Here is a 24,776-nt window from a genome sequence, read left to right on the forward strand (position 1 = left end):
TCTCACCAGACGTGGGGTGAGGTGGGGGGGATGTCCCCAGCAGTTCCAGCCTCTGCTCAGGCAGGCAGAATGTGGCGTTGTTCCTGGAAAAGGAGAGGGCTGATTTGGGAAGGAGGTAAAGTCATGAGTGCATCTTACAGGGGTGAGTTGGAGGGGCGGGACGTGTCTGACACCAGAGCCCCTGTGGCACTGTGTTTAACACCTTCTGTGCCGGGCACTGCCGCGGCCACCTGCGGGCAGCTTGCTACAGAGTGTCTCCCGGAGACAGGGACGGGGCTCAGCTTCCGGGCTGGGGAAGCCAGAATATGACCTGGGGCTTGGCTGCAGCAGGGCTGTGCTGCCTGTCCCTCGGGCCCGTTGCCGTGCCGCACAGTCTGGGGTGCAGATCTGTGGGAAGCGGACATTTGCTGAGGGGAGAAAGGGGGTTCGCGGGCACATTTCTAGTGTTGCATTTCAGACGCCCATTAGGAGATCCCAGGGGTCTGAGGGGATGCTCAGGCAGTGCATGCAGGGGACAGGGGCTTAAATATGCGCTCTCAGGGCCATGGAGGGCAGGCGGCAGGCAGGTTGGGTGGTCTGGCAGGTGCACGGGCATCAGGTGGGGGAGTGGGCAGGCGGGCAGGTGAGGGGGCACCAGGTAGGTGGGCGGGCAGGCTGGTGGGTGGTCAGGCCGGTGGGTGGGCCAGCACCCTGATAGCATGTGGGAGCATCTGGACTGAAGCAGCCTGGGTCACCATGGAGCCCACGTCTGGGCCGTCAGTCCTGAAGGGATCTTGCCTGAACAATCCGTCTTTAGGCTAAGATGGGTCTAGCAGCACACACGGGAATCCTAGAGAGGCAAAGTGAGCCAGGGTCAGAGACCTTGTCTTGTCGGTGAGAAGACACACAACAAAACAAGACCACGAACTGGACCATGAACCAGAACATGGTGGAGGGAGGAATTCTCGGGGCTCAGGATCTGACCTAGAGCAGGAGGTAGAATCCGCACCATGGTTACCTCGAACGCCCCGTGGAAAACCGTGTTGGACAAAGACTCTGAGCTGGTTCTCTGCCAGCTTGGGCCCCCACTTTCCCACACCTGGAAGGGTCCGCGCCTGGGCTGATGTCAACCCCACAGAGGTGGCCGTGTTTAGGGACCAGGGGGTGTGGACACATCACATCCCTCTGGAGACACACTCTTGTTCTGATGGCTGTATTAAGGCTCTGCGGCAGGTGGAGTCTGAACCCGGTGGAAGGAGCCTCGGGACATCAGCCCATAAAATCACGTGGTGCACCACACTGCATGTTCACAGTGGTTTCTTCCGTTCCTCGTCTGTCCACGGTCACGCTGTGGGCAGCTTACGTGGGCCTCTGAGGACATTCTCCTCTGTGGGGGCCTCGTTTACCTCTCACGGCGTGCTCCGGAGAGGCCCGTAATAGCAAGAACCGTGCTCGTGACCGTGGAGGCTTGGACGCGCGGGGAGAGCGTGTGTTTTGTGCACCGCAAGCCTGTCTTGAATTTGAGCGAGCACTTCGCGAGGGATGGCTGTGAATGGCTGATTGGGTCCGTACGACCTAGATTTAAAAAAAAAAAGGCCCAGGTCACCACCTATTCTAATTTTAAAAAATGGCACGTGCTCCGTGTCACGGCAAACTCTGTGATTATGATCGGGTTTAAATCAAGTGCTACTTGGACTTCGTCTTTTTTTTTTTTTTGGACGTAGGTGACCTTAACAGTTATCTGTTTGCAGCGTGTTACCTAGAAACCAGGCCGATTTGTACAAAAGCAATCTGTGTGAGATCACGTTTTAGGATAGCAGCTCCTGATTAGAGGGAGCAGAAACTGAAGACACGGGGTTTAGAGCCAGCACACCCCGAACCGGGTCCCGCGGCACCACCCGATTCCCTTGACGCACAGGATTGTTAAGATGTGAGTCAAGGGAGACGGGATCCCTGGGAGAATCTTCCGAGGGCGTATCTGTCAGGATGTCAGGTCTCTACTGTTTTGCCCTTGATTTGCCCTTGATTTGACATCAAGAAGTCAGAAGAGGAACTTGATCAGGACTTCAGTCAGGGAGATGTCGCTATGGGGCTCTTGGAGTTCTGGCACACACCGTGGGGCCCCAGATGTTTGAGGGTGGTGAGGTCGTCAAGGTCTTGTGTGCAGGTAGATAAGGGAGGACAAAGGACTGGGCGCTGGGCAGGTGGCAGTGGACACAGTGTGGAAACAATGGACAGGTGAGCAGGACCACCCAGGGGGCGGGACGGAGAGACCGGTCGGGAAGGGGAAGACAAGTCCGCTAAGGAGGGGCTTGGTCAAGTGCATCAGATGCTATTGAGGGTCAGGTCCAACGAAGGCTGAGGGGCGACCTGTGGATTTCAGGTGTGGAGGTCGTTGTTGACCTCGACAGGAGTTTATTTATTTGAGGGCAGGTGGTGGAGGGGAGAGTGGCAGAGAGAGAGAGAGAGAGAGGGAGGAAAAATCCCAAGCAGACTCCACACTGTTAATGCAAAGCCTGACAGGGCTGGAACCCACGAACCTGGAATTATGACCTGAGCTGAGATCAAGAGTCGGACCCTCAACTGACGGAGCCACCCAATCGTTCCAAGGGGACATCACTCTTGGAGGCAGGGAGGGCCCTGTGTGAGTGGGGGACAGTGGGCAGCTGAGCCTTTGGGGTTGAGTGACTGCCAGAGGCCGGGACTAGCTGGGAAAAGGGATGTGGTGGACAGAGGGGGATGTGGGGCATCGACCTCTGGAGGACTGTGGTTTCTGGAACGACAAGGCCCCGGGTACAGCTGGCTGTGAGTGGGTGGAATCAGGTTCAGGTCAAGGTGATGGAGGGGTTTGAGGTTTAATGTCACAACGTTCTTGAGGAGACCTGCTTGGGGACACCTGGCATCTTTCTATTTGTTTTCTGAGCTGATTGATCTCTGGTCAACGTGCCTGAGTTGGGTTTAACAGCTGTATTGGAATCACCCAGGTGGGGCCGTGTCGGTGGGCCACGTCTAATTGGTGACAGACGGTCAAGATGGTTATCTGCGGAAAATGCTCTGTATCCCACCCTGGGGAGCTACATGAGCTCTTTCCGGGCCAGGATGGAAAGGTTGTAAATAATGACACAGACAGGACACATTTACTTAAGGATACGACAAGCAGGTCTTTGGGGTTTCACCCAAGTGTCTTTGCTTAGGCTTCTGGAACTTTCTAGAACCGGATGGTTCTTGCTCAACTGTTTGGAACCTTTTTGATTCTTCTGGCGTCCAGCCCCCTGTCTGACTGCGTGCTGGCGAGCTGGGAGTGGGAAGGATGCTCGCAGCTTAGCGGGCAGGGAATCCTTGGGCTGGGGGCCAGGCTTGGGGAAGAAAGAACACGATGGAAGAAGGTGAGGAGGGGGTGAATGTCTGCCAAGCTAACAGGGTGCCACGGCCGAGGGGGAAAGAGGAGACCCCAGAAGGAGGTGAAACTTCGCAGGGGGAGGCCTTCTGGGCCCCGGGCGTCTGGGATCCGGAGCCCCACCGGAGGACATCGACGGCTGACCTTCACACGAATGGACTCTGACAGTTCATACTTAGCTTGTGGCATTGCACGGGAACTTCCTGACTCCTGAGTCAGGAAGGCAGGTGGATACTGACGTGGGGCCGGGGGGCCCCGACTCAGAGGCCTTCCCCGGACCACTCTGTGGTGCATGGTGGAGCGGGACCTCCGCTTTGCTCCTTCTGACCCCAGCAGTGCACACTCTGGTGGAAATGCCGGCCCCTCGGCAGAGGGCATGGTGACATGAAGAGAGATACCTTGTCCGGAGAGGAGACGAGTCTCTCCCGAAGACGGTACTTGGTGGACCCCAGCTGGGCAGGCCTCACACGGGGCCCGTCGGGTGTGATTTCCCCGGAGCCTCAGGAAGGCCGGTGCCTCCGCGTCCGGACTCTGGAGCGCATGACGCTTCCAGGCCTCCTCCGCGTCCTTGCTCGTCCTCGTTTGTGGGGTGCCGTCCGCAGTGGAGCTGCGAGGTGTCGAGGGGGAAGAGTGAGGGCTCCGCTCTTGTTTCAGAACCCTGCGGGACGTGGAGTTAACACCGCATCGGCACAAACAGACCCGCGTGCTCTCCGGAGGCATGAAGAGGAAGCTGGCCATCGGCATCGCCTTCATCGGTGCGTCGGGGACCGTGGTTCTGGATGAGCCGACCAGCGGGGTGGACCCCTGCTCCCGCCGCAGCATTTGGGACATTCTCCTCAAGTACCGAGAAGGTAGGAACGGGGCCGTGGCGCTGTCTTCCAGGGACGCTGTGGCACGGGCAGAGCAAGGAAGGCCTTCTTCTGTGAGGGGCCGGGTCGTCCCCCCCGGGGGACACATGACCTTTTCCAGAAGAAGCAGCTGTCACGAGAGCCGACAGAGATCTGTCTGTGATACGGCGTCTCTGTAGTGCCTGGGATCACTTCCTTTGAGTCCCATCTTCCCAACTGACGTCGCGATGGGGTTATCAATGCAGGCTGTATGTGATTTCAATGAAGACTGTACTCCTCTCGGGGCGCCCGGGGGGCTCAGTCGGTTGAACGACCAACTCTTGATTTTGGCTCAAGTCATGATCCCAGGTTGTGGGATGGAACCCTGCATTGGGCTCTGCACTGGGCGTAGAGCCTGCCTGGGATTCTGTCTCTGTCCCTCTCCTCCCCCACCTGCTCTGTCTCTGTCTCTCTCTCTCTCTATAAAAAGAAAATTGAGCTCCTCTGAATTGTGTGCCATTGTGGAATCCTAGGTGATTAGAGCAGGTGTCCTTGCTGTGACGTAGGATGAGCCCTCCTTTCCTCGGGTGAGGAAACCGGGGTACACAGAGATGGGCATGGGGTTTGCTCACAGCTATAGAGGGGGCTTGGGGAGCCCGGGTGGCTGGGGACTCCGGGCTGAGGGGTCCCTGTATCACCTGTTTTGTCCTGGGTTTCCAGTTTAGGGCGTGGGATGGGCAGATACTCACTCCCCACCTGGAACTCCTTCTGTGATCCTGATAGCCTCGGAGCATTGCCCCGGTGTTCACACAGAAATGCCCCAGTCGGGAAGGAAGCAGGGGGAACAGGGTGACTTAGCTTGTGACTATGGAGTCTGGAGAAACTCTGCTTTTCTCTCTTCCCTTTTGAGTACAAGACCTGACTTGACCTGAGCCTTCTCCTCCCTGGGGGAGATTAGGATTTGCTGCTTAAGAAATACACAGAGCGGGGGCACCAGGGGGGGCTCAGGCGCTGAAGCGTCCGACTTTGGCTCGGGTTATGATCTCACGGTTCGTGGGTTTGAGCCCCGTGCCAGGCTCTGTGCTGATGGCTTGGGGCCTGGAGCCTGCTTGGGATTCTGCATCTCTCTCTCTCTGCCCCTCCCCCACTCGCTTGCGTTCTCTCTCAAAATAAATAAATCAATTTAAAAAAAAAAAAAGGAAAGACAGAGAAGGAACCAGAAAGAAGCCCTGTATTCTTAGCACTCAGAGGGCCGCGCCCAGAGGACCCAGGCCATCACGTGTCTCCTCAGGAAGGAAAGATGCTTCATCCTAAGGCTGGGCTCACTAAGGAAACATGAAAAACAATCCTGTTCCTTTTGGTTCCAGAAACGTAGGGGGCGTGTGGATGCAGAAGACAGAGAAGAAGCAGGGAAACGGAATGAGCAGATGGTGGCTTTCTGTTCCCTTCTGGGTGTGGGCCTGGGATGGGGTGGGGCTGTACCACCACCAGAGGGTGACCCGGGAGGGGGGTGGGGCTATACCATCAGGGGTGACCCTGGAGGGGGGTGAGGTTGTGTCAGTGGCTTGGGCTCATCTGACCTCCTGCAGCTTCACTGCTGTTCTGGAGGCCCAGCGGAGCGTGGGGGCCAGGGAGGCACCCATGGTCCACATCCCACACATTCACGGGTGCCAGGCTTTGGCACTGAGGGGGAGACACGTCTGTCAGAGATTCTGACTGCGTCAGCAGGGCAGAGGCCCAGAGAGCGGGGAACGCTTTGTGCTCTGACCTGACCCTTTCTGGGCCTCGCCTAAGCTCCCAGGGTCATCCGGAGACCACAGCACAAGAGATCCTGACCCTTGCCCATAAAATGGGAGCGCCTGAACCTCTGTGCCAGAGACCCTGAGCCCCACTTAAGGGAAGGAGGAAACAGAGATAAAGCTAATTAATTAATTTATTAATATTCATTTATTGTTGAGAGAGAGACAGAGTGTGAACGGGGGAGGAGCAGAGAGAGAGGGAGACACAGAACCCGAAACAGGCTCCAGGCTCTGAGCTGTCAGCACAGAGCCCGACACGGGGCTCGAACTCACAAACTGTGAGATATTGACCAGAACCGAAGTCGGACCCTCAAACGCCTGAGCCCCCAGGCTCCCTGAGATAAGGCTAATTTAAACTGCGCTAAGTCATTTCCCTGCCACTCCTGAGTTGGGACTGATGAAGAAGATGGGCGAGCAGCCGACCAGCACACAGCTTCCATCATCCCCAAAAGCCTGAGTTGCGGTATGCATCAGCTAGCAAGGCTGCTGTTCTCCCGCACTTTAAAAACTAGAGATGGAATCTTCCAGGGTAGAGTCATGAACACAACGGTATCTCTGGACAGAAAGCCGATGCGATAGAATGTCCCATCCCGTTGTTATAACTTACTTGTTTTCTCACTGTCCTTGGTCGGCGAGCAGTGATTTCTGTCTCCAAAAAGGAGACCAAGAGGGCTGGCTGTTTCGTCTCAAAGGAGGGCTGCTCTGACTCAGGGTAGTGAGAGGTAAGCAGCTGAGTTAGGTGGTCCCTCTAGGAAAACATGTGCTCAGGAATCAGAATGGATTGCTGATTCTGGAAAGAGCCCCACACTCCCGGGTCACCGTGCTGTAGCTTTGTGAAGCAGATGTAAGGACTGAACAAAAACAATTGTTCCCTGCTGAGTAGAAAGAGGCTTTTCCGCCTGCATACCAGCACCTGCAGGGCTCGGTTGGCCTGGGGTTTTATCCGCGTGTTCCCTGCCTTCCTGGGCTCCCTTGGAAGAATGAGGAAGGACAGGATGCCCGGACAAATTAGCACGGAACTACCTAATTCTCCTACTCACACTCTCGCTGCACATGACCCTGGAGAAACGATCACATTCCTGTGTGTGTGAGTGTTTCCACGTGTAGGGTTTTTGGAGGAGTAAGTGTACTGTAGACGAAAGCGTGTGGCTCCATATCTGGTCCTTGGGTGCTCGGTCAGTGAGCTTGTCGTTGCTATCATTAAAATAGACAAGAGGAGGGGCGCCTGGATGGCTCAGTAGATTAAGCATCAGACTTTGGTTCAGGTCATGATCTCACAGTCTGTGGGATCGAGCCCCGTGTCGGGCTCTGTGCTGACAGCTCGGGCCCTGGAGCCTGCTTTGGATGCTGTGTCTCCCTCTCTCTCTGCCCCTCCCCTGCTCATACTCTCTCTCTCTCTCTCTCTCTCAAACTGAATAAAACATTTAAACAATTTTTTTTTTTAAGAATAAAAGCACATGAGGGGCACCTGGGTGGCTCAGTTGGTCGAGCGCCAGACTTCGGCTCAGGTCATGATCTCATGGTCCATGAGTTCGAGCCCCGCGTCGAGCTCTGTGCTGACAGCTCGGAGCCTGGAGCCTGCTTCGGATTCTGTGTCTCCCTCTCTCTCTGCCCCTCTCCTGCTTACGATCTGTGTCTCTGTTTCTCAAAAATGAATAAATGTTAAAAAAAAAAAGACAAATTTAACATAGACAAGAGGAGGTGGAGGTGGGGGATACCACTTTTGGAAGGGGAGGCATGGAACATACCACGGAATCCACGAGAGACAGGAAAGCAGCATCTTATAAAGTAATGCTTTGCAGTTTGGGGGATGTATCTTCTTATCCCCCGAGAGACCATCCTGGGTCGATAATCAGTATCTCTGGACTTAATATACTTTTATTTTTTTTGGAATGTAAGTTCTGTTTGACGTTTATTTTTAGACCATTGTGTGGTGTGGGAACGCATCACCCCAAGTGTAGGTTGCACTAATCCCAGGGTCTAACCGGCCCCGAATCCCAGATCAGGGACTGAGCAACTCTTAGTAACCTCGAAGGACCTCTGGATGGGAGGTTGGCCTTGATCTTTGGGACACAGCTGTGGTGAGGGCGGTCATGGCACCCACCTGTTGCCCTGGGGTCTACATTTCATGGTTTCCTTTTGGATGCCTTTATTTATTTATTTATTTATTTATTTATTTATTTATTTGGGGAGACTAGTCTTTTCATCTTTCTGCTTTATTAAAAAACATCAAATCAGGGTTCCTGGGTGGCTCAGTTGCTTGAGGGTTCAACTTCGGCTCAGGTCATGGTCTCACGGTTCTTGGGTTTGACCCCCACGTCCGGCTCTGTGCTGAGAGCTCGGAGCCTGGAGCCTGCTTCAGATTCTGTCTCTCTCTCTCTCTGTCTCTCTGCCCCTCCCCTGCTCAAGCTCTGTCTCTCTCTGTCTCAAAAATAAACATTACATAAAAACAAACATCAAAAAAATTAGTGATGGGCTTTCAATCGTGTCCGGGATCCCCTAGGGGCCTTCCTGGTGCCCGTTCTGACGCCCCTGCCTTGGGACGCAGGTCGGACCATCATCTTCACGACCCACCACCTGGATGAGGCTGAGGCTCTTGGTGACCGTGTGGCCCTCCTGCAGCATGGCCGGCTCCGCTGCTGCGGTCCCCCCTTCTGCCTGACCCAGGCCTACGGCCAGGGACTCAGCCTGACGCTCAGCAAGCAGGTACGAAGCACAGTGACCTAGATACGCGGGAGAAATGCCCTTCCTGTGTGGGGCAGAGGAGACAAATTCGGCGGTCCTGTGACAGAGTTTTACACTTTGGACTCAAATCAACTGAATGAATATTGATTCTGAGTCCAGTGTTGCCCGTAATGCTGCTGTCCTATGAAGGGAGGCCTGAGGGCCTTGGGGTCTCGGTACATGTGGAGGAAAGGGTGTACCTGAGAACGAAAGCATGGTCACTGTGGTGTGTGCACAGCATGCTCAGGAGCCGGCAGGGTGGGGGTCTGCTGTGGGCTCCTGGTGGTCAGGGAAGGGGGGCACTGAGCTGCAGACAGCGTTTCCTGGTGGCCCCAGACAGGAACTTACCGTGTCATGGGTGGACTGGAGAGGGAGTCGGTAACTGAGTGGAAGTCTCTGTGCACAGCGGCCCGGATGCCAGAAGAAATCCCCCAGGGCTGAGCGGAGCAATTAGCCCCTGTGACCCCAGTGCATTTGCACTGACAGAGGCATCAGATGAGGCTCAAAAGTACCTGATTGGTAACAGCATCCACTGGGTCTGGCCAGGCAGTATCGTAGCCCAGATGCTCTACAAGTATTTTTCTTCTTATTTTTTTAAATTTTTATTTATTTTTGAGAGTTGAGAGCAAGAGAGAGACAGAGAGTGAGCAGGGGAGGGGCAGAGAGACGGGGAGACTCAGAATCTGAAGCAGGCTCCAGGCTCTGAACTGTCAGCACAGAGCCCCACACTGGGCTCAAACCCGTGAACTGTGAGATCATGACCTGAGCCAAAGTTGGACACTTAAGCGACTGAGCCACCCAGGTGCCCCTGGAAGTATTTTTCTGACAGTAACTGTTCTTTTCGGAGGCTAAAGCTTTATGATAATGTAGTGAGGGACCTCCAGGGTAAAAGTACATTTCAGAGGTCCTGTCAACCGAAGCCTGGCAGAGGTGGCTGTGGGGTTGGGATGCAGGGGCTGTGGGCCCTGAGTCAAGGTTCCTGCTTCCTCTCTGACTTGGGTAAAGTATCTTGCTGTCCCAAGGTGCCTCCTTCCCTCCGTGGTTGGATCCTTGTCTCCCCTTTAAGAAGACCCAGCCCTGTATCCTGTAGTCCCCTTGCTAAGATTGTCCCCAGCTCAGGGGGCGCATGTGCGTATAGCCCTCCCCAGGCCTGTCCGAGGAGCCTGGTGACCATGGCCAAGATGGGCGTGCGGGTCTCACCTTGTTGGAATTACCACCAGAGATTTATTTTTAAAAAGGAAGAAGTACAGGGGAGCCTGGGTGGCTCAGTCGGTTACACATCCAACTCTTGGTTTCTGCTCAGCTCATGATCTTATGGTTTGTGAGTTTGAGACCCGTGTTGGACTATGCACTGACGGCGTGGAGACTGCTTGGGATTCTCTCTCTCTCTCTCTCTCTCTCTCTCTCTCTCTCTCTCTTTCTCTGTCTTTCAAAAATAAAATAAAACAAACTTAAATAAATAAAAAGAAGAATTACACCGTGTCCTAGAAATGCCCGTGGCTTAAATGATATTTCTCGACGTCGCTGCTTTGAATTGGAATTTCAGACATGACCTCAGATGACGTAAAGTCGGTATTTTTGGACTAACGAGCCTTGCCGTTTTCTCGCCCCCTTTGTGGGACGGCCAGCCTTCTGCTCCGGAGACCGATGACCCGAAGCACGTCGCTCGTGCCACGTCTCTGATCCAGACCTACATCCCTCAAGCCTTCCTCAAAGACAGCAGCGGGGCTGAGCTGGTCTACGGCATTCCCAAGGATGCGGACAGAGCCTGCTTCAAAGGGCTGTTCCAGACCCTGGAGCAGAACCTCGACCATCTGCATCTGACGGGCTTCGGGATTTCAGACGCCACACTGGAAGAGGTACGTTCAGCTGGTCAGGTGCGTTTTTAACTGACTACGTTTGGTTTGCCACCCTGTGTCGGTGGTGAGGCGGGGGTAAGGCAGCGGGGAGGGCGCGTGACGGAGAACATGGCTGATTTATTGTTTCCAGGGTCTGATCAGTGCCACACACCACGTAAGCCAATATGGACCGGAGCACGCCGCATGGGTCACTATCGTTCTTTAGGGAAAATCCGCATTTTAAGATTTGAGAGCTTTGATGTCTTTACTCCGGAGTCGTTACGTGTCTGAACGCTTGTCAGTAGTCGGGGGGTGGCTTGCCTTGTCTCCTCATCTGGAGACCCCCTGACTTTCTCCGTGGACCTGCTTCTGTTTGGGAGCCCATGGTCCCACGCTGGGCAGAGGAGGAGATGTGCAGAAGGTCAGACTCACGGACGTTGCTGGCTCCTGGTGAACCCCATGCTGCCCCCCAGTTACACTTTCCTGTCACTTGGGACTGAGCCAGCTGACAACCACCTTTCAGTGTGGTTTCTCTGTACCAGCGGGAGGCCGACCCAGGTATTTCCTCCAGGATGGCCGTGGGTGTAGCTGAACCCAAGGTGAGCCTTGCTTTGGGGCTGGAGCTCGGCGAGCCTCAGATGAGTTGTGATTTTCCCTCATTTATTATCTATAGAAAGTGCTGCAGATTTAGAATGAAAATCCATGATGCAAAGGGGAAATCTGGGCAGAGTCTCGGAGCCCTCTGTCTTCATGAGGCAGGAATAGTCCTAGGAGCCGATGAAGTTTGTGGTTTGCAGTCAGCACTTAGAGCCGGAAATATTAGAGACCTTATAGAACCACGAGAATGGAAAGATCGTGACTTCTGGCATGTCGGAGCTGGGGTGCCTGGGGGGCTCAGTGAGCTGAGCTTCTGACTCTTGATTTCAGCTCAGCTCATGATCCCAGGGTCCTGGGGTTGATCCAGCCCAGTGTCAGGCTCTGTGCTGAGCATGTAGCCTGCTTGGGATCTTCTCTCTCTCTCTCTCTGCCTCTCCTTTGCTCTCCTCCCTCCCCAACCCCCCACTGCCTGCCAAATAAATAAGCAAACTTAGGAAAGAAAAAAAGAAAGTCAAAGCCTGAACTTTGGGCTGTGTTTCGGAATGGATTCGGGGCCTGGGTTAGCAGCGTGACAGAAACAGCGACCGCGTGTGTGTGAATCAGTGTAGATAGTGGCTCAGTGTAGATAGTGGCCGCAGGAACTTTTGTCTGGAATAAAATGGTCACAAAAGATGGTAAAATGTAACAAGATTTACCGTATATTTAAAAAAAAAATTTTTTTTTAATGTTTATTTATTTTTGAGACAGAGAGAGACAGAGCATGAGCAGGGGAGGGGCAGAGAGAGAGGGAGACACAGAATCCGAAGCAGGCTCCAGGCTCCGACCTGTCAGCACAGAGCCTGACGCGGGGCTCGAACTCACAGACTGTGAGATCGTGACCTGAGCTGAAGTCGGATGCTTAACCGACTGAGCCGCCCAGGTGCCCTAAGATTTATCATATTTTAAATATGTAGTATGTATAACTAAATATTTTCTAAATGAACCGCGAGCAGGACACTTGTAAAGATACGTGCAGCGTCTGGGACTAGAGCATCGTAGTGGAAAGGGTGTGAGCTCTGCCCCTGCCGGTTCTAATCCAAATCCCTTTCCTTCCAATATCTAGGGCCTTGGGTACATCATTCTACTCGTGTGAGGCTGGGGGTTTTGATCTTTGAAATGGAATGACTGCAGCGGCTTACTTGGTTATTCTAGGGCTTTGCCATAACACTTCCTGCTCAGAACAAGCCAGTCAGCAATGGTAAAGGTTCTTCCTGCCTGTGGAAACACAGAGAGTGACATCATTGTCACAGCTTTGGAATGACATGGAAGGAAGTTGTATCCGTGCTCCAGGGAAACGTGCCAGCTGCTGTGTCTGCGAGCTAGTAGTTGTGATAGTTGGGAACTTTGCGGTCACTGTTTTCCTGCGCACGCAGGGACCCCCCACCTTTGAGAGTCATTTTACCGGTTTGGGTCGCTTGAAATGGAAAAAGATGGGCACCAGCATGGCTCAGTAGGTTAACATCCGACTTGGGCTCAGGTCATGATCTGAGGGGGTCTGTGCTGACAGCTCAGAGCCTGGACCCTGCTTTGGATTCTGTGTCTCCCTCTCTCTCTGCCTCTGCCTTGCTTGTGCTCTCCATCTCTCTTTCTCTCTCTCTCTCAAAAAAAAAAAAAAAAAAACATTAAAAATATTTTTTAAAAAAAGGAAAAAAAATTTTCTTTTTTTCTTTTTGGTCTTTCCTAATTGCTTTTATTTTCTCAGTGAAATGGGAAAGAAAGGCATCAGTTGTACATGAGCACGGGGAGATTTCCCGACAATAATTTCCTTTGCATCGTAAGATTTTTTCTTTGTGTTTCTTTCCCTCCCTTCCTTCCCTCTTCCTTCCTTCCCTCCCCTCTTCCCTTCCTCCTCCCTTCCCTCCCTCCTCCCCTCCCCTCTTCCTTTCCTCCCTCTTCCTCCCATCCTCCCTTCCTCTCCTCCCCTCCCCTCTTCTTTCCCTCCCTCTTCCTTCCCTCATTCTTCCTCCCCTCCCTTCCCCATACCCCTTCCCTCCCTCTTCCTCCCCTCCCTCTTCCCCTCCCTTCCCCACACACCTTCCCTCCCTCTTCCTCCCCTCCCTACTCCCCTCCCTTCCCCACACCCCTTCCCTCCCTCTTCTTCCCCTCCCTCCTTCCCCTCCCCTCCCTCCTCCTCTTTCCTTCATCCCTCCCTCCTTCTTCTCCTCCCCCCACCCTCTTCCCCCTTCCTCCCTACCCCTTCCTCACTATCCTTACCTCCCCTCCCTCCCTCCCACCCTCACTCCCTCCTTCCTTTTCTGCCAAATGATCAGGTCTGGCTGCATTTCCAGCCACAGCCCTGGATTAAATCAGAGACTTCTGGAGCAGAGAAGGTGTCAGCTCTGCCTTTTACTCGTTTGTGCATGCTGGTAGGGCTCGTTTTAGCTGCCAGAATCTTCTTTAAGCCACTGTCTCCTTTATAAGCGTGGTTTTAGTAAAAGCTAGACAAATCAATGGGAAATTGACTTACACGAGCCACAGAAAGCTGTCACTTGTGGGGCCCGAGGGGCCAGTGAGGCGGCCTCTGTCACTGCGGACCTGCTGCCCCTGGCTGATGCAGGACTCCTTCCATATTAGGAATGCCCACCTTCTGACAGGGTTTAGTGGGAGTGGAAACCGAGGTCCTTGTAGTTTCCTACACCCCTGGGCTATCCCCCAGGGCAGCCCCCAAGGTTTGGACTGAATCGGGGGAGTTTCTCAGCACCCGGACCGCAGAGCCCCGGGTTGGAATCCATTCTCCAGGCCATTGGCCGAATGTGTCCCTGGAAGTTGTGAGAGCCACAGGGTGGGGTTGATGGAAGGGGCTCCTGGCAAAGCCTGAAATGCCCATGAAATGCCCAGGGAGTCAGCCTCGGAAGGGCTGGAGGGCTGGGTGGTGCTGGTTGGTCTTTCTGCCACCCTCCTGGATGGTGAGTTCCCCTGGGGCCTTCGCGCCTGTGGACCGCTCCGGGGCTGGGAGCTGGTTTTGTGTGTGTGTGTGGGGGGGTGCCTCCTTCCCACACCCTGACTCACTGACAGCCTGGCCTGGCCTGGCCTCGCCCACCCGGGGGTCCTTCCTTTCATGGCTGATGTCTGTCCCCTTCCCTGTCCTCCACCCTGGAGAGAGGAGACTGTGGAGGAAGTCTTATGGCACCATGCCCAGAATCTTAAGTCAGGTTTAAAATTTTCTGGCCTGTGCCGCTTTGTAACAGGAGTTACCCCAACTAATGATACCGATCTTAAGCGGTGTCCATTTCCCCATACCCTTTGCTTCTATGGCTGCCTAATTTCTGTTTAAAAGGCTTCCTGGGGCACCTCAGTCTGTTGAGCATCCGATTCTGTTTTGGCTCAGGTCATGATCTCACAGTGCATTAGATCGAGCCCCGCATTGGGCTCTGCATTCACAGTGCGAAGCCTGCTTGGGGGTCTCTCTCTCTGCCCCTCCCCTCCTCCCTCTTCTCTCTCAAAATAAATAAACATTAAAAAAAAAAAAAAGCCTCCAGGATACCGTTTGTCCTGCAGGCCCTGAGTGCGGTGGGAGCAGCTGGGTCGGGGGGCAGCCCGCGTGTGGCTGGAACCCCATTCTTCTCCTCGATGAAATAGAAATTTCTTCCCTAACGTTCTCAACACCGTTTCTGTTTGGATCAGATAATTCGATAACCCTCAGAACAGGTGACAAACCGTAGGAAGTCATGCAAAGGTGAGGACTTCTCTGCATCACCTTCACTGCATTTAAATCCGGAATACATGTGCTGGGGGTATTCGGAAAGTAAGCGTTTCTGTATTTTAGCCCTTCTGTATTTTTAGTGTTATCATAGGTATGTAATCCCAGCACAGCTTCTAGAAATTCTTTGTTTTCACATTTTAATGTTTATTTTTCAGAGAGAGACAGAGCGTAAACAGGGGAGTGGCAGAGAGAGAGGGAGACACAGAATCTGAAACGGGCTCCAGGCTCCGAGCTGTCAGCACAGAGCCCAACGCGGGGCTCGAACTCACAGACCGCGAGATCATGACCTGAGCGGAAGTTGGACACTTAACAGACTGAGCCACCCAGGCGCCCCTAAAGATTCTAAAGTGATCTTTACACACAATGTGGGGCTCGAACTTATAACCCCGATATCGGGAGTCACACATTCCGCCACTGAGCCAGCCAAGCGGTCCCTGAAAATTCTTCTTATGCTAATTCCCTAAATATTCCTATTTCTGATTTGTATTTCCCTTTATTCTCCAAAATATTCTTTCTTTTTAAATATTTTTATTTCTGAGTAATCTCTACACCCAATATGGAGCTCAAACTCACAACCTCAAGATCCACACCCTCCATCATCTGAGCCAACTGGGTGGCCCCAAAATATTCTTATCTATACCCCTTGATGCACCTTTTGGAAATTTCTTAATCTGTCTCCTCTTTGCCCTGTTTTCTTTCCCATTCTTTATTTTTGAAGTTGCATATAGGAAAACCCACTCAGTAAATTTTGGCAAAGGCATGGGGTCGTGGGACCATCACCAAAATCTGGATATGGAGGGAGTCCATCCTTACTGCCTGCTTCAGGGAGTAATTCCTTCATGCACCTTGCTTCTCTGCAACCCGCTGTTTGTTTTTTCCCCAGATCCTCCCACCCCCCACCCGGCCCCTTGATGCTCATCCCCCCAAAACAAGCCCAACCGGAAGCAGCAGAACCAGCAGAACCAGTCGTGCAATTACTTGGGACGTTTTACATGTGCTTCTCCGATTTCCTGCAGTGATTTCTACCTGCCGTACTTAGTACATGCTTTGCACATAATAGGTGCTAACAGGTATCGGTTAGAGGCTCATGTGTCTTTCTTTTCTCTTGCACACACGCAGGTGCTCAAAAAGAACCCATCTGTCTTAAGGGCAACCATAAACAACCATCTGAAATACAGATTTAACAAGATAGAATATTACAGCCTATGTGGGCTTGTTTGAGAACGGGATCTTAAATTGAAAAAAGATTAAGCCTTTTAAAAACTTTCCTTTGTTTGATGGAGTCTATAAAATATCTATCTCAACCAATTTTGTCTCCTTACAGCGGGCAAGTATCGACTTTCTTGTCTTGTGTCTGTTATCGATCCATAGTCAGCGTGGATAAGCACCCTGCACGTGCTTTCCTTTTGTTCGCCTGTGCGGTGCCTGACAACTTACAGCAGGTGCATGGGGGCCTGTCCAGGGATGCTCCTGACTCTGTAGCTAGAGAGCAGATTTCATTTTCTTTTTCTTTTTTTAAATGTTTATTTATATTTGAGAGAGAGAGAGAGAGAGAGAGAGAGAGAGAGAGTGTGTGTGTGCATGGGAGAGGGTCAGAGAAAGAGGAAGACACAGAATCGGAAGCAGGCTCCAGGCTCCCAGCTGTCAGCACAGAGCCTGACATGAGGCTCGAACCCATGAACCGTGAGATCGTGACCCGAGCCGAAGTCGGACGCTTAACCGACTGAGCCACCCAGGCGCCCTGAGCAGATTTCATTTTAAACTGCAGTAAATTCCATGTAACTCATGGCCCCTAAAGACACCCCCAAGCCAGTGAGGCTGAGATGTCAAATCTGATCATACAGCCACCATGTGTGGAGTGTGTTTGCTTTGCATGGTGGGGGACCAGGGAGAGCTGGAGCTCCCTGGGTGTGCACAGGAAGTACCTTTGCGGCCAGCTCGGAAGCCAAGGCGAAATCTTTTCATGTCATGCAAATGGAGTGATTCTTAGTGGTGCATTTTTTTCGACTTTTAAATATGTTTATTTATCTAGTTTTGAGAGAGAGAATGTGAACGGGGGAGGAGCAGAGGGAGAGAGAGAGAGAGAGGGGCGGGGGGACAGAGAATCCCAAACCGGCTCCAGGCTCTGAGCTGTCAGTGCAGAGCCCAACGCGGGGCTCGTTCACGAACCACGAGACCATGACCTGAGCCGAAGTCGGACGCTCAGCTGACCGAGCCACCCAGGCACCCACCTGAAGACTCTTTATTTAAAAAAAATTTTTTTTAAACATTTATTTTATTATTGAGAGACAGAGAGAGACAGAGCATGAGCTGGGCAGAGAGAGGAGGAGACACAGAATCAGAAGCAGCCTCCAGGCTCCGAGCTGTCAGCACAGAGCCCGACGTGGGGCTCGAACTCACAGACTGTGAGATCATGACCCAAGCCGAAGTTGGACACTTAACCAACTGAGCCACCCGGGCACCCCCTGAAGACTCTTTAAATTCTCAGTCTTCATCCCGCTGCTTTGCCCCTCCCCCCATGTTCCTGGCCTGAAACAGTTACGACCATGACATCAGTCAGGTGGTGGTTTCTCTTGTTCTGTAACTCATCCTGCATCTTTTTTGTTGGCATTAGACAGAAACGGAATGCTTTTCTTCACCATGTTTGTTTATTTGTATCGGTAAGGATCACCGTATGCAGTGAGCCAGAATTTGCTGCGATCCTAATTTGCTTGGATGCCGGAGTCCTACCAGGTTTAGCCCCTGGCGCTCCTTCGTGCTGACTCTGTGCCCTAACACAGCCCCACGATCTTCCAGTGTCTTATGTTCTGACGTCACCAGGTGCTCTGGGCGCCCGAAGCGCATTCCCCCGCCTGACCCTAGAATCGGCTATTTCTGCAAGGGGGCCCGGCTGTAGGTGCACACGTGGTGTGGGGCAACACTGCTCCTGTCCTGACCTGGGGGTGGCTGGACAGTCTCCATTTGCTGCTCTTTCTCCCCTCACGGTGAAAGCCAGGGGTTCACCTCCACGGGGAAACCCCCCAGGGCCAGGCCAGCCACACTGGGTTCTTTGAGTGTCCCCTCTTCGTCTTTGTCTCTCCCTCCCTGACCAGGGCAGACTCAGCTTCCATATCGGAGGCTGTCCCCTTGTTTGCCCAATCCGCCCACACCTCTGGAGCACCACAGCTTTAATGCCCCCTGGACAGAACCTGTGCCCCCCCCCCCCCCAGCCCCTCCTGGATGCCCCAGCCCCAATCTGGTGTGTTCTTCCTGCAGCCACTGAAAGCCAAGGAGCTACCTCCCTTCCCCCCTCAGGTCTGCCTGAGAGGGAAGGGGCAAGGGGGAGGGGAGGCTGCTGGCCCCAACATGTTCCTTCTGTCACCTGACACCCTGTGTTTTCTCTTCGGGGGACAAAAAACCCAGTAATTTCAGGGTTCTTCATTTGGAGACTTAGGTCTTTAAAATTCTTTTTTTAAAGTTTATTTATTTTGAGAGAATGAGATTCAGAGTGAGGTAGGGGCAGAGGAAGAGAAGGAGAAAGAGAGAGAGAATCCCAAGCAGGCTTTGCACTGTCAGCACAGAAGCCGGGGCGGGGCTCAACCTCACGAACCATGAGACCATGACCTGAGCCAAAATCAAGCGTCGGACGCTCAACTGACTGTGCCATCTGGGCGCCCCGGGTCTTTTAAATTTAGAGCAGCCTCAGGTTCTTACCGCTTGCTCTAAGCCTGGTGTCAGCTCGGTGCCGAACGTGCTATTTGCCCTCTGACTGCCGTGCTGGCCCGTCATTTCATGTTGTGTGTGTGGGGAAAAAAGCCATCACAGGGCAGTGTGGATCCAACCCAAGCTTGGCCTTATCAAATTTAGAAACGCACTGAAGTTGAAGTCCCTATCCCCTTGTGCAGAAGGAGACTGAGGGACTGCATGTGAGAAAGGGGCCCCGTCGCCCAAAGTCGGGAATTGGAGTTCAGTTGTGGCAGACGCCAAAACCCTCCACCCGTGCTTCTGACTGGTACCGTCTCTCCGGTGTCTGGGGACGCATCACACCAACGGCCCTGGTTTCCAAGCTGCACCGATGGTGCATGGTTCTGCGGTGGACTGAACAAAGGCCCTGAGCATGTCTGCATCCTAATCCCCGGAATCCCCGGACCTGTGGTTGTCCGCTGCACAGATCTTATGACGGGAAGGCTATCCTGGATTATCGGTGTGGAGCCGTGTGCTGAGTAGTGTGCTCGTCAGAAGGACATGTGAAGGTCAGATGGATGGAAGGAGAGGCCTTGGTGGAGGCAGGGATTGGGGTGATGCGCTTTGAACACGGAGCACGGGGCCGTGAGCATGTAGGCGGCCACTAGAAGCTGAAAAAGGCAAGGGGTTCATTCTCCCGTGGGGCCCGTGGAAGGAACCAGCCCCGGGTTATCAGATGATAAGCCGCTGTTGTTTTCCATCCACGTTTGTGGTCATCTGTTCCAACAGAGATCGGGAATGAACAGACGCTCCTGTGAAATGGTAGACTCTTACCGTATGCACCGTGTGGCCTGCCAAGGGGCAGATCTGCCCAGACTCCTACGTCTGGAGAGGACTAGCCAGTGACTCTCCTGTTCCTTACCACGTAGGCTCTCCCCACAGTTTTATCTTCTGCTTCTTAAAACTGTTACTTTTGGGAAAATGAAAACAAAACGAAACCACAGCACAGTTTACATTTTGGTCCAACTTTGGACACCGTCCCTGCGCTGATGTCATCTGTTGGTAGGACAATGCCGTCATTGTCTTGCGGAGTCGGTCGCCTTCATGCATTTCCCCAGCGTCTCAGCTGAAGGCACCTTGCACTGCCCATCTCTGGGACACAGTCCATCAAATGGACACTTTAAATGCAGGTCAAGTTGGGGGTCTGAGACTACTTGGCGGTGGGGTGCACGTAGCCCCGCGGTCTGAGGGATTGATGGCACAATCAGTGTTGAGGTGACCCCGGGCTGCCGTAAGTGCTCAGACCCTGCAGCCCTTCTAAATGAAGAAAACTTCAGTCCTCAGATGAAGAATCTGCAAACTGTTGAACATACTGTTCTTTGTGAACAGAGAGCAGAAATGCCGTAGGCTTTCAATCCATACTTCTGCTAAATTATAAATTGTTTCTGCACTGGATAGCGTCCTTGAGATTTCTACCTTCTCCCCCTAGTTTTATTGACATACAACATCATATTAGTTTAGGGTGTACGCCATGATGATTTGATGTATGTATGTGTGATGCTGATGGCTGTTGGAAGTTATCATGCGTCATGTCATATAGTTATTTTTCTTTCTTTAATGTTTATTGTTGATTTTGAGAGAGAGAGTGGGCAGGGGAGGGGCAGAGAGAGAGGGAGATAGAGAATCCCAAGCAGGCTCCACACTGTCAGCACGAAGTCCGATGTGGGGCTCGATCTCAATGAACCCTGAGATCATGACCTGAACCGGAATCAGGAGTCAGACGCTTAACCAAGGGAGCCACCCAGGGGACCCTCACATGGTTATTTTTCTCACGGAAAGAACTTCTATAATCTACTCTCTTTGCAACTTTCAGATAGAAAGCCCAGTCTCCTTAACTGGAGTGGTAATGTTACAGATCACATCCCCAGGACTTACTTATCTTTTAAGTGGAAGTTTGTATCTTTTGACCCCTTGTGCCCGTTTTGCACCCCCCCCGCCCGCCCCACTCTCCCCTGGCAACCACCAATCTGTTTTTTTTTTTAATGTTCTATGTATGAGTGAGATCATAGGGTTTTTGCCTTTCTCTGTCCAACTTATCTCACTTAGCATAATGTCCCCAGTGTTGTGGCAAAAGGCAGGATTTCCTTCCCTCTTGTGGCTGAGTCATACTTCATTGCGGGTATATATCCCACACCGTTTTTATCCCCCTTCATCTACGGCTATTTCCGTGTCTCAGCTCCCGTATGTGATGCTATGGTGACCACGAGAAGCAGGTGTCTTTTCAACATAGTGTTTTCTTTTTCCTTCGGATAAACTACCCAGAGGTGGGATTGCTAGGTCATAGGGTAGTTCTATCTTTAACCTTTTGAGGACCCTCCATGCTGCTGTCCACAGTGGCCGCACCCGTTTGCATTCGCACTGGCTGTGTGCGAGGGATTCCCTTCTTCCACATCCTCACCAGCACCTGTCACTCCTTGTCATTTGGATTCTAGCCAACAGGTGTGAGGTGACACCGCATCGTGGTTTTGATTTGCATTTCCCTGGTGCCGAGCGATGCGGAGCATCTCCTCACGCGCCTCTTGGCCGTCCGCGTGTCTTCTCTGCAGGAACGTCTGTTCAGGGCCTCTGTCTGTGTTTTCGTTGCACCGCTGGTATTTTTGCTGTTGAGCGGAATGTCCTCATCTGTTTCGCTCCTGTTCCGGTCACGCGATGACCTCAGGTGAAGGTTGGTAAGAGTAGTTTGACCCGTCTTCGTCTGATTTCCCTTTGCCTTGGGAAGCCCGAGCTCGTTCCCGTGAAATTCTGAACTCGTGAGACAGAAAACCACTTTCCGGGGCCTGTCCTTTGGAAAGAGGCCACTGTGCGTCTGTGTGGTTCGCATGCAGTGGCCCGTGGCCTGGTCTTGTTGTGAGGATGGAGAAGGCGCCGTCGGAGCGGGAAGAGGTGCCCGTGGCGGCCTTCCGCAGACGCCGGGGGGCTGCGCTCTCCCTAGACTTCGGGAAGCATCACCGGATGTGAGACGCCTCGTCTCTGCTCAGACGCCTTCCCGCGAGGCGGCCCGTGGTTTGTGCTCTGTCTCGTGAAGGGATGTTTCCGTGTGTGGAACGGACTCTCCCAGGCTTGTGTGTAATGAGACTTCGTGGTCGCGTGCTGCGTCCTTGTCCTTGACCGCCTGAGACCCGGCGTAGGCTTCCCTGTTCCGCTCCTTTAGGAAAACGTGTCAAGTTCGGCCTCCAGCTGCAAATACTGACGGAAGGTTGTGTTAGGGATTGTGTGTGTCAGATAATAAAGCAAGGGTGCAGACCATGGCGTGGCACTTCCGTCGCCCACATCCACGGGGCAGGGGTTCCCCACCTGGGTCACGTTCCGTCCCGGGTGCCGTGTTTCCCTGAGACCCTTGACCAGGGTGGCTGCAGGACCACAGGCTCACGGCTTCCATTTGGCACCGGACTTGCAGCCCAGAATAACCAGGATGGCAGCCGCCATCGGGAACTCAGACTTTTGAAAACGTCAATCACCGTCATACTGCTGTTCAAAAATTTGACCTTTATTTGGGCCTTTCTCCTCACTGGGCTACCTTGGTGTTTTTCTTGCTGCCAGGTGTCCCCGGGCGGTGTGGCTGCAGTCAGGGCATGCCGACACCAGGTGGCGCTCATAGCATCCTTCTGTCTTGGCCTTGCCTTTCCCTTTCCGCAGGGGAGGCTGGAGAATCCCCTCGGTGTCCCCGGTACTTAGTGTTGTGCTGTAATCGACAGCATCCCCCAGTGACCCCTGAGAGCACGGACAGCAAGACCTCTGCCCTTATTGTCTCTTTTCCTCCCACACATACTTGTGCACACACACGTGCACAAGTGCACACACACATACACACACACACACACACTGTCTTGTTATGAAAAGGGGAAGGGAGGGGAAATTTAAAAAGATGGAGATTATTACCAAGGTGTTATCAAGATATGCTTTATATAATTTACAATTACTTTTGATCATTGAATGAAAATTCCACTTAGAATAAGATACAGAGGAAAGTTTCTTCTCAATGAATAATTCTTGACTTGTACCGCTTCTACTGTTTTTTTTTTTTTTAAGAATTCCTTTTTTAAGGGGCGCCTGGGTGGCTCAGTCGGTTAAACATCCGACTTTGGCTCAGGTCATGATCTCATGGTTCGTGGGTTCGAGCCCTGTGTCCCACTCTGTGCTGACGGCTCAGAGCCTGGATCCTGCTTTGGATTCTGTGTCTCCCTCTCTCTCTGTATCTCTGCCCCTTCCCTTGCTTGTGCTCTGTCTCTCTTTCTCTCTCAAAAATAAATACACATTAAAGAAATTTTTTTTAAAAAGAATTCCCTTTTTAAAAAATATCTATTTATTTTATTCCTTTTTTAAAATTTTATTTAAATGTTTATTTATTTTTGAGACACAGAGACAGAGCATGAACAGGGGAGGGGCAGAGAGAGAGGGAGACCCAGAATCCGAAGCAGGCTCTAGGCTCCAAGCTGTCAGCACAGAGCCCGACAGGGGGTTTGAACCCAAAAACAGATCGTGACCTGAGCCGAAGTTGGATGCTTCACTGACTGAGCCACCCAGGCACCCCATAAAAATATTTATTTATTTTTGAGAGAAAGAGATAGAGGAGGGGAGGGGCAGAGAGAGAGGGAGAGAGAATCCCAAGGAGGCTCCAGGCTGTCAACACAGAACCCGATGTGGGGCTTGATCCCATGACACTGGGATCACAACCTGAACCGAAATCACGAGTTGGACACTCAACCGACCAAGACACCCAGGTGCCCCTATTTCTACTCTTTTTAATTTCGTTCTCTATAAATGCCCTGGGTGAGTGTGTATCTTTCTGAATGCGCTGGGTGAAGGCTTAACTCGTCAGTCCTAGGTGCATTCCTCATTAGTGGGGCTAACAGTACTGGTCTCACTGGGTTGGGCTGAGAATGAATTGAAGTGACACCTCAGGGATGTGCCACACGGTACTTCTCGTCCTCCCCCTGCTTGGCCTCTCCTAGGACCAGACGTGGGAGCTTCTGTTGGGCATTTTCCTTCTGCCATGCAGCAATGCGTTCAGTGCTTGCAACCCCTCTGTTACACGTCTTATTGTTACCGTTTATCGTGAGGGGAAAGTAAGAGCGACAAACAGTTTCCCGAAGTGACGCACTGGCACAGCATTGTTACTAATTGTTAGTTACTATTATTCCTGGTGGTGGTGATGCAGGTGATCCTCGAGGGGTCGTGAGGTTTGCTTCTTTTCCTCGGGGTCTTCCTGGAATCCGCAAGGGGTCATCTTACGATTCAGAGTCCCCACATAGGATCCAGTGAAACCTCGTGGCCCTTCACCGGGGCGGGACTTGGATTCTCTCAGTGGGATTCTGTGTCAAACTAATGAGCCACATGCAGAGAAATGATGCGTCTCTGCCCTCCCGCAGGCTTCTTGCTTTCTTCTCTTTGGTGCCTTCTCCCCGTCTTCCCTGCGGGCTGGAGGGTCCCCCAAACACCAGAGATAGTCAGTACCTTTGTACTCACTCCCTTAAATAAGCAATCAGAGGTTGCACTGTTTACGGAAACGCCAAGTGCGGTTCGCGCAAATGACTGGAAGCCGTCATCCACCGAATTTCAGCTGCTCGTCAGTGCCGCCCCTGCTCCCGAGACCATGCGGCCGACATGGCGGGCCCTGGGTCCCATACCCGCTGGCCTGACGTGTTGTGGGGAGCGTCGTCCTCAAGCCCTGAGCCCCAGCCCTTCCTGCAGTGGTGGTGGCACAGGGCATTCATGCACGAGCCAGCCACTGGTCCCACGCACCTGCCGATGTATGTTAGGGACACCCCCTCACCTCTCCGTGGAACCTGCTAGACCTCCAGGTGCCTCTAGGGCTCGGGCGGCTTCTCACCTCTTGTGCTGGTTTGGGACCCAGTCGTTGGATCTGAGCTCACTGAAACTGGATTTTGCTTCCAGCATGAACTGAATAGAGACCTCAAACCGTTACTTAAACAAGCCGCTCCCGGGGACGTGGCACTCCCGTGGAAACGCCACGTCCAGTGGGGGCTCTTACCAGTGTGTCTCACCCATGCCAAATAAGCTGTGTCACGAGTTTCTCCATTCAGTCTCTGAACTTTTTTTTTTAAATTTATTTATTTATTTTGAGAGAGAGAGAGAGAGAGAGAGAGAGAGAGAGAGAGGGAGACAGCACAAATGGGGGAGGAGCAGAGA

General features: G+C 52.7%; 1 protein-coding gene across 1 annotated transcript in view; it reads left to right on the plus strand.

Moving 5' to 3' along the window:
• Positions 1–24,776, plus strand: part of ABCA13 (ATP binding cassette subfamily A member 13) — a 366,745-nt gene that overhangs the window by 166,198 nt on the left and 175,771 nt on the right. The window contains exons 38-40 of the mRNA XM_042977198.1: positions 4,031–4,227; positions 8,551–8,708; positions 10,355–10,585. Of these exons, the coding sequence (XP_042833132.1) occupies positions 4,031–4,227; positions 8,551–8,708; positions 10,355–10,585 (586 nt within the window). The remainder of the gene's footprint in view (positions 1–4,030; positions 4,228–8,550; positions 8,709–10,354; positions 10,586–24,776) is intronic.

Source organism: Panthera tigris, chromosome A2 (assembly GCF_018350195.1).
Source record: "Panthera tigris isolate Pti1 chromosome A2, P.tigris_Pti1_mat1.1, whole genome shotgun sequence".
NCBI classification, from domain to species: Eukaryota; Metazoa; Chordata; class Mammalia; order Carnivora; family Felidae; genus Panthera; species Panthera tigris.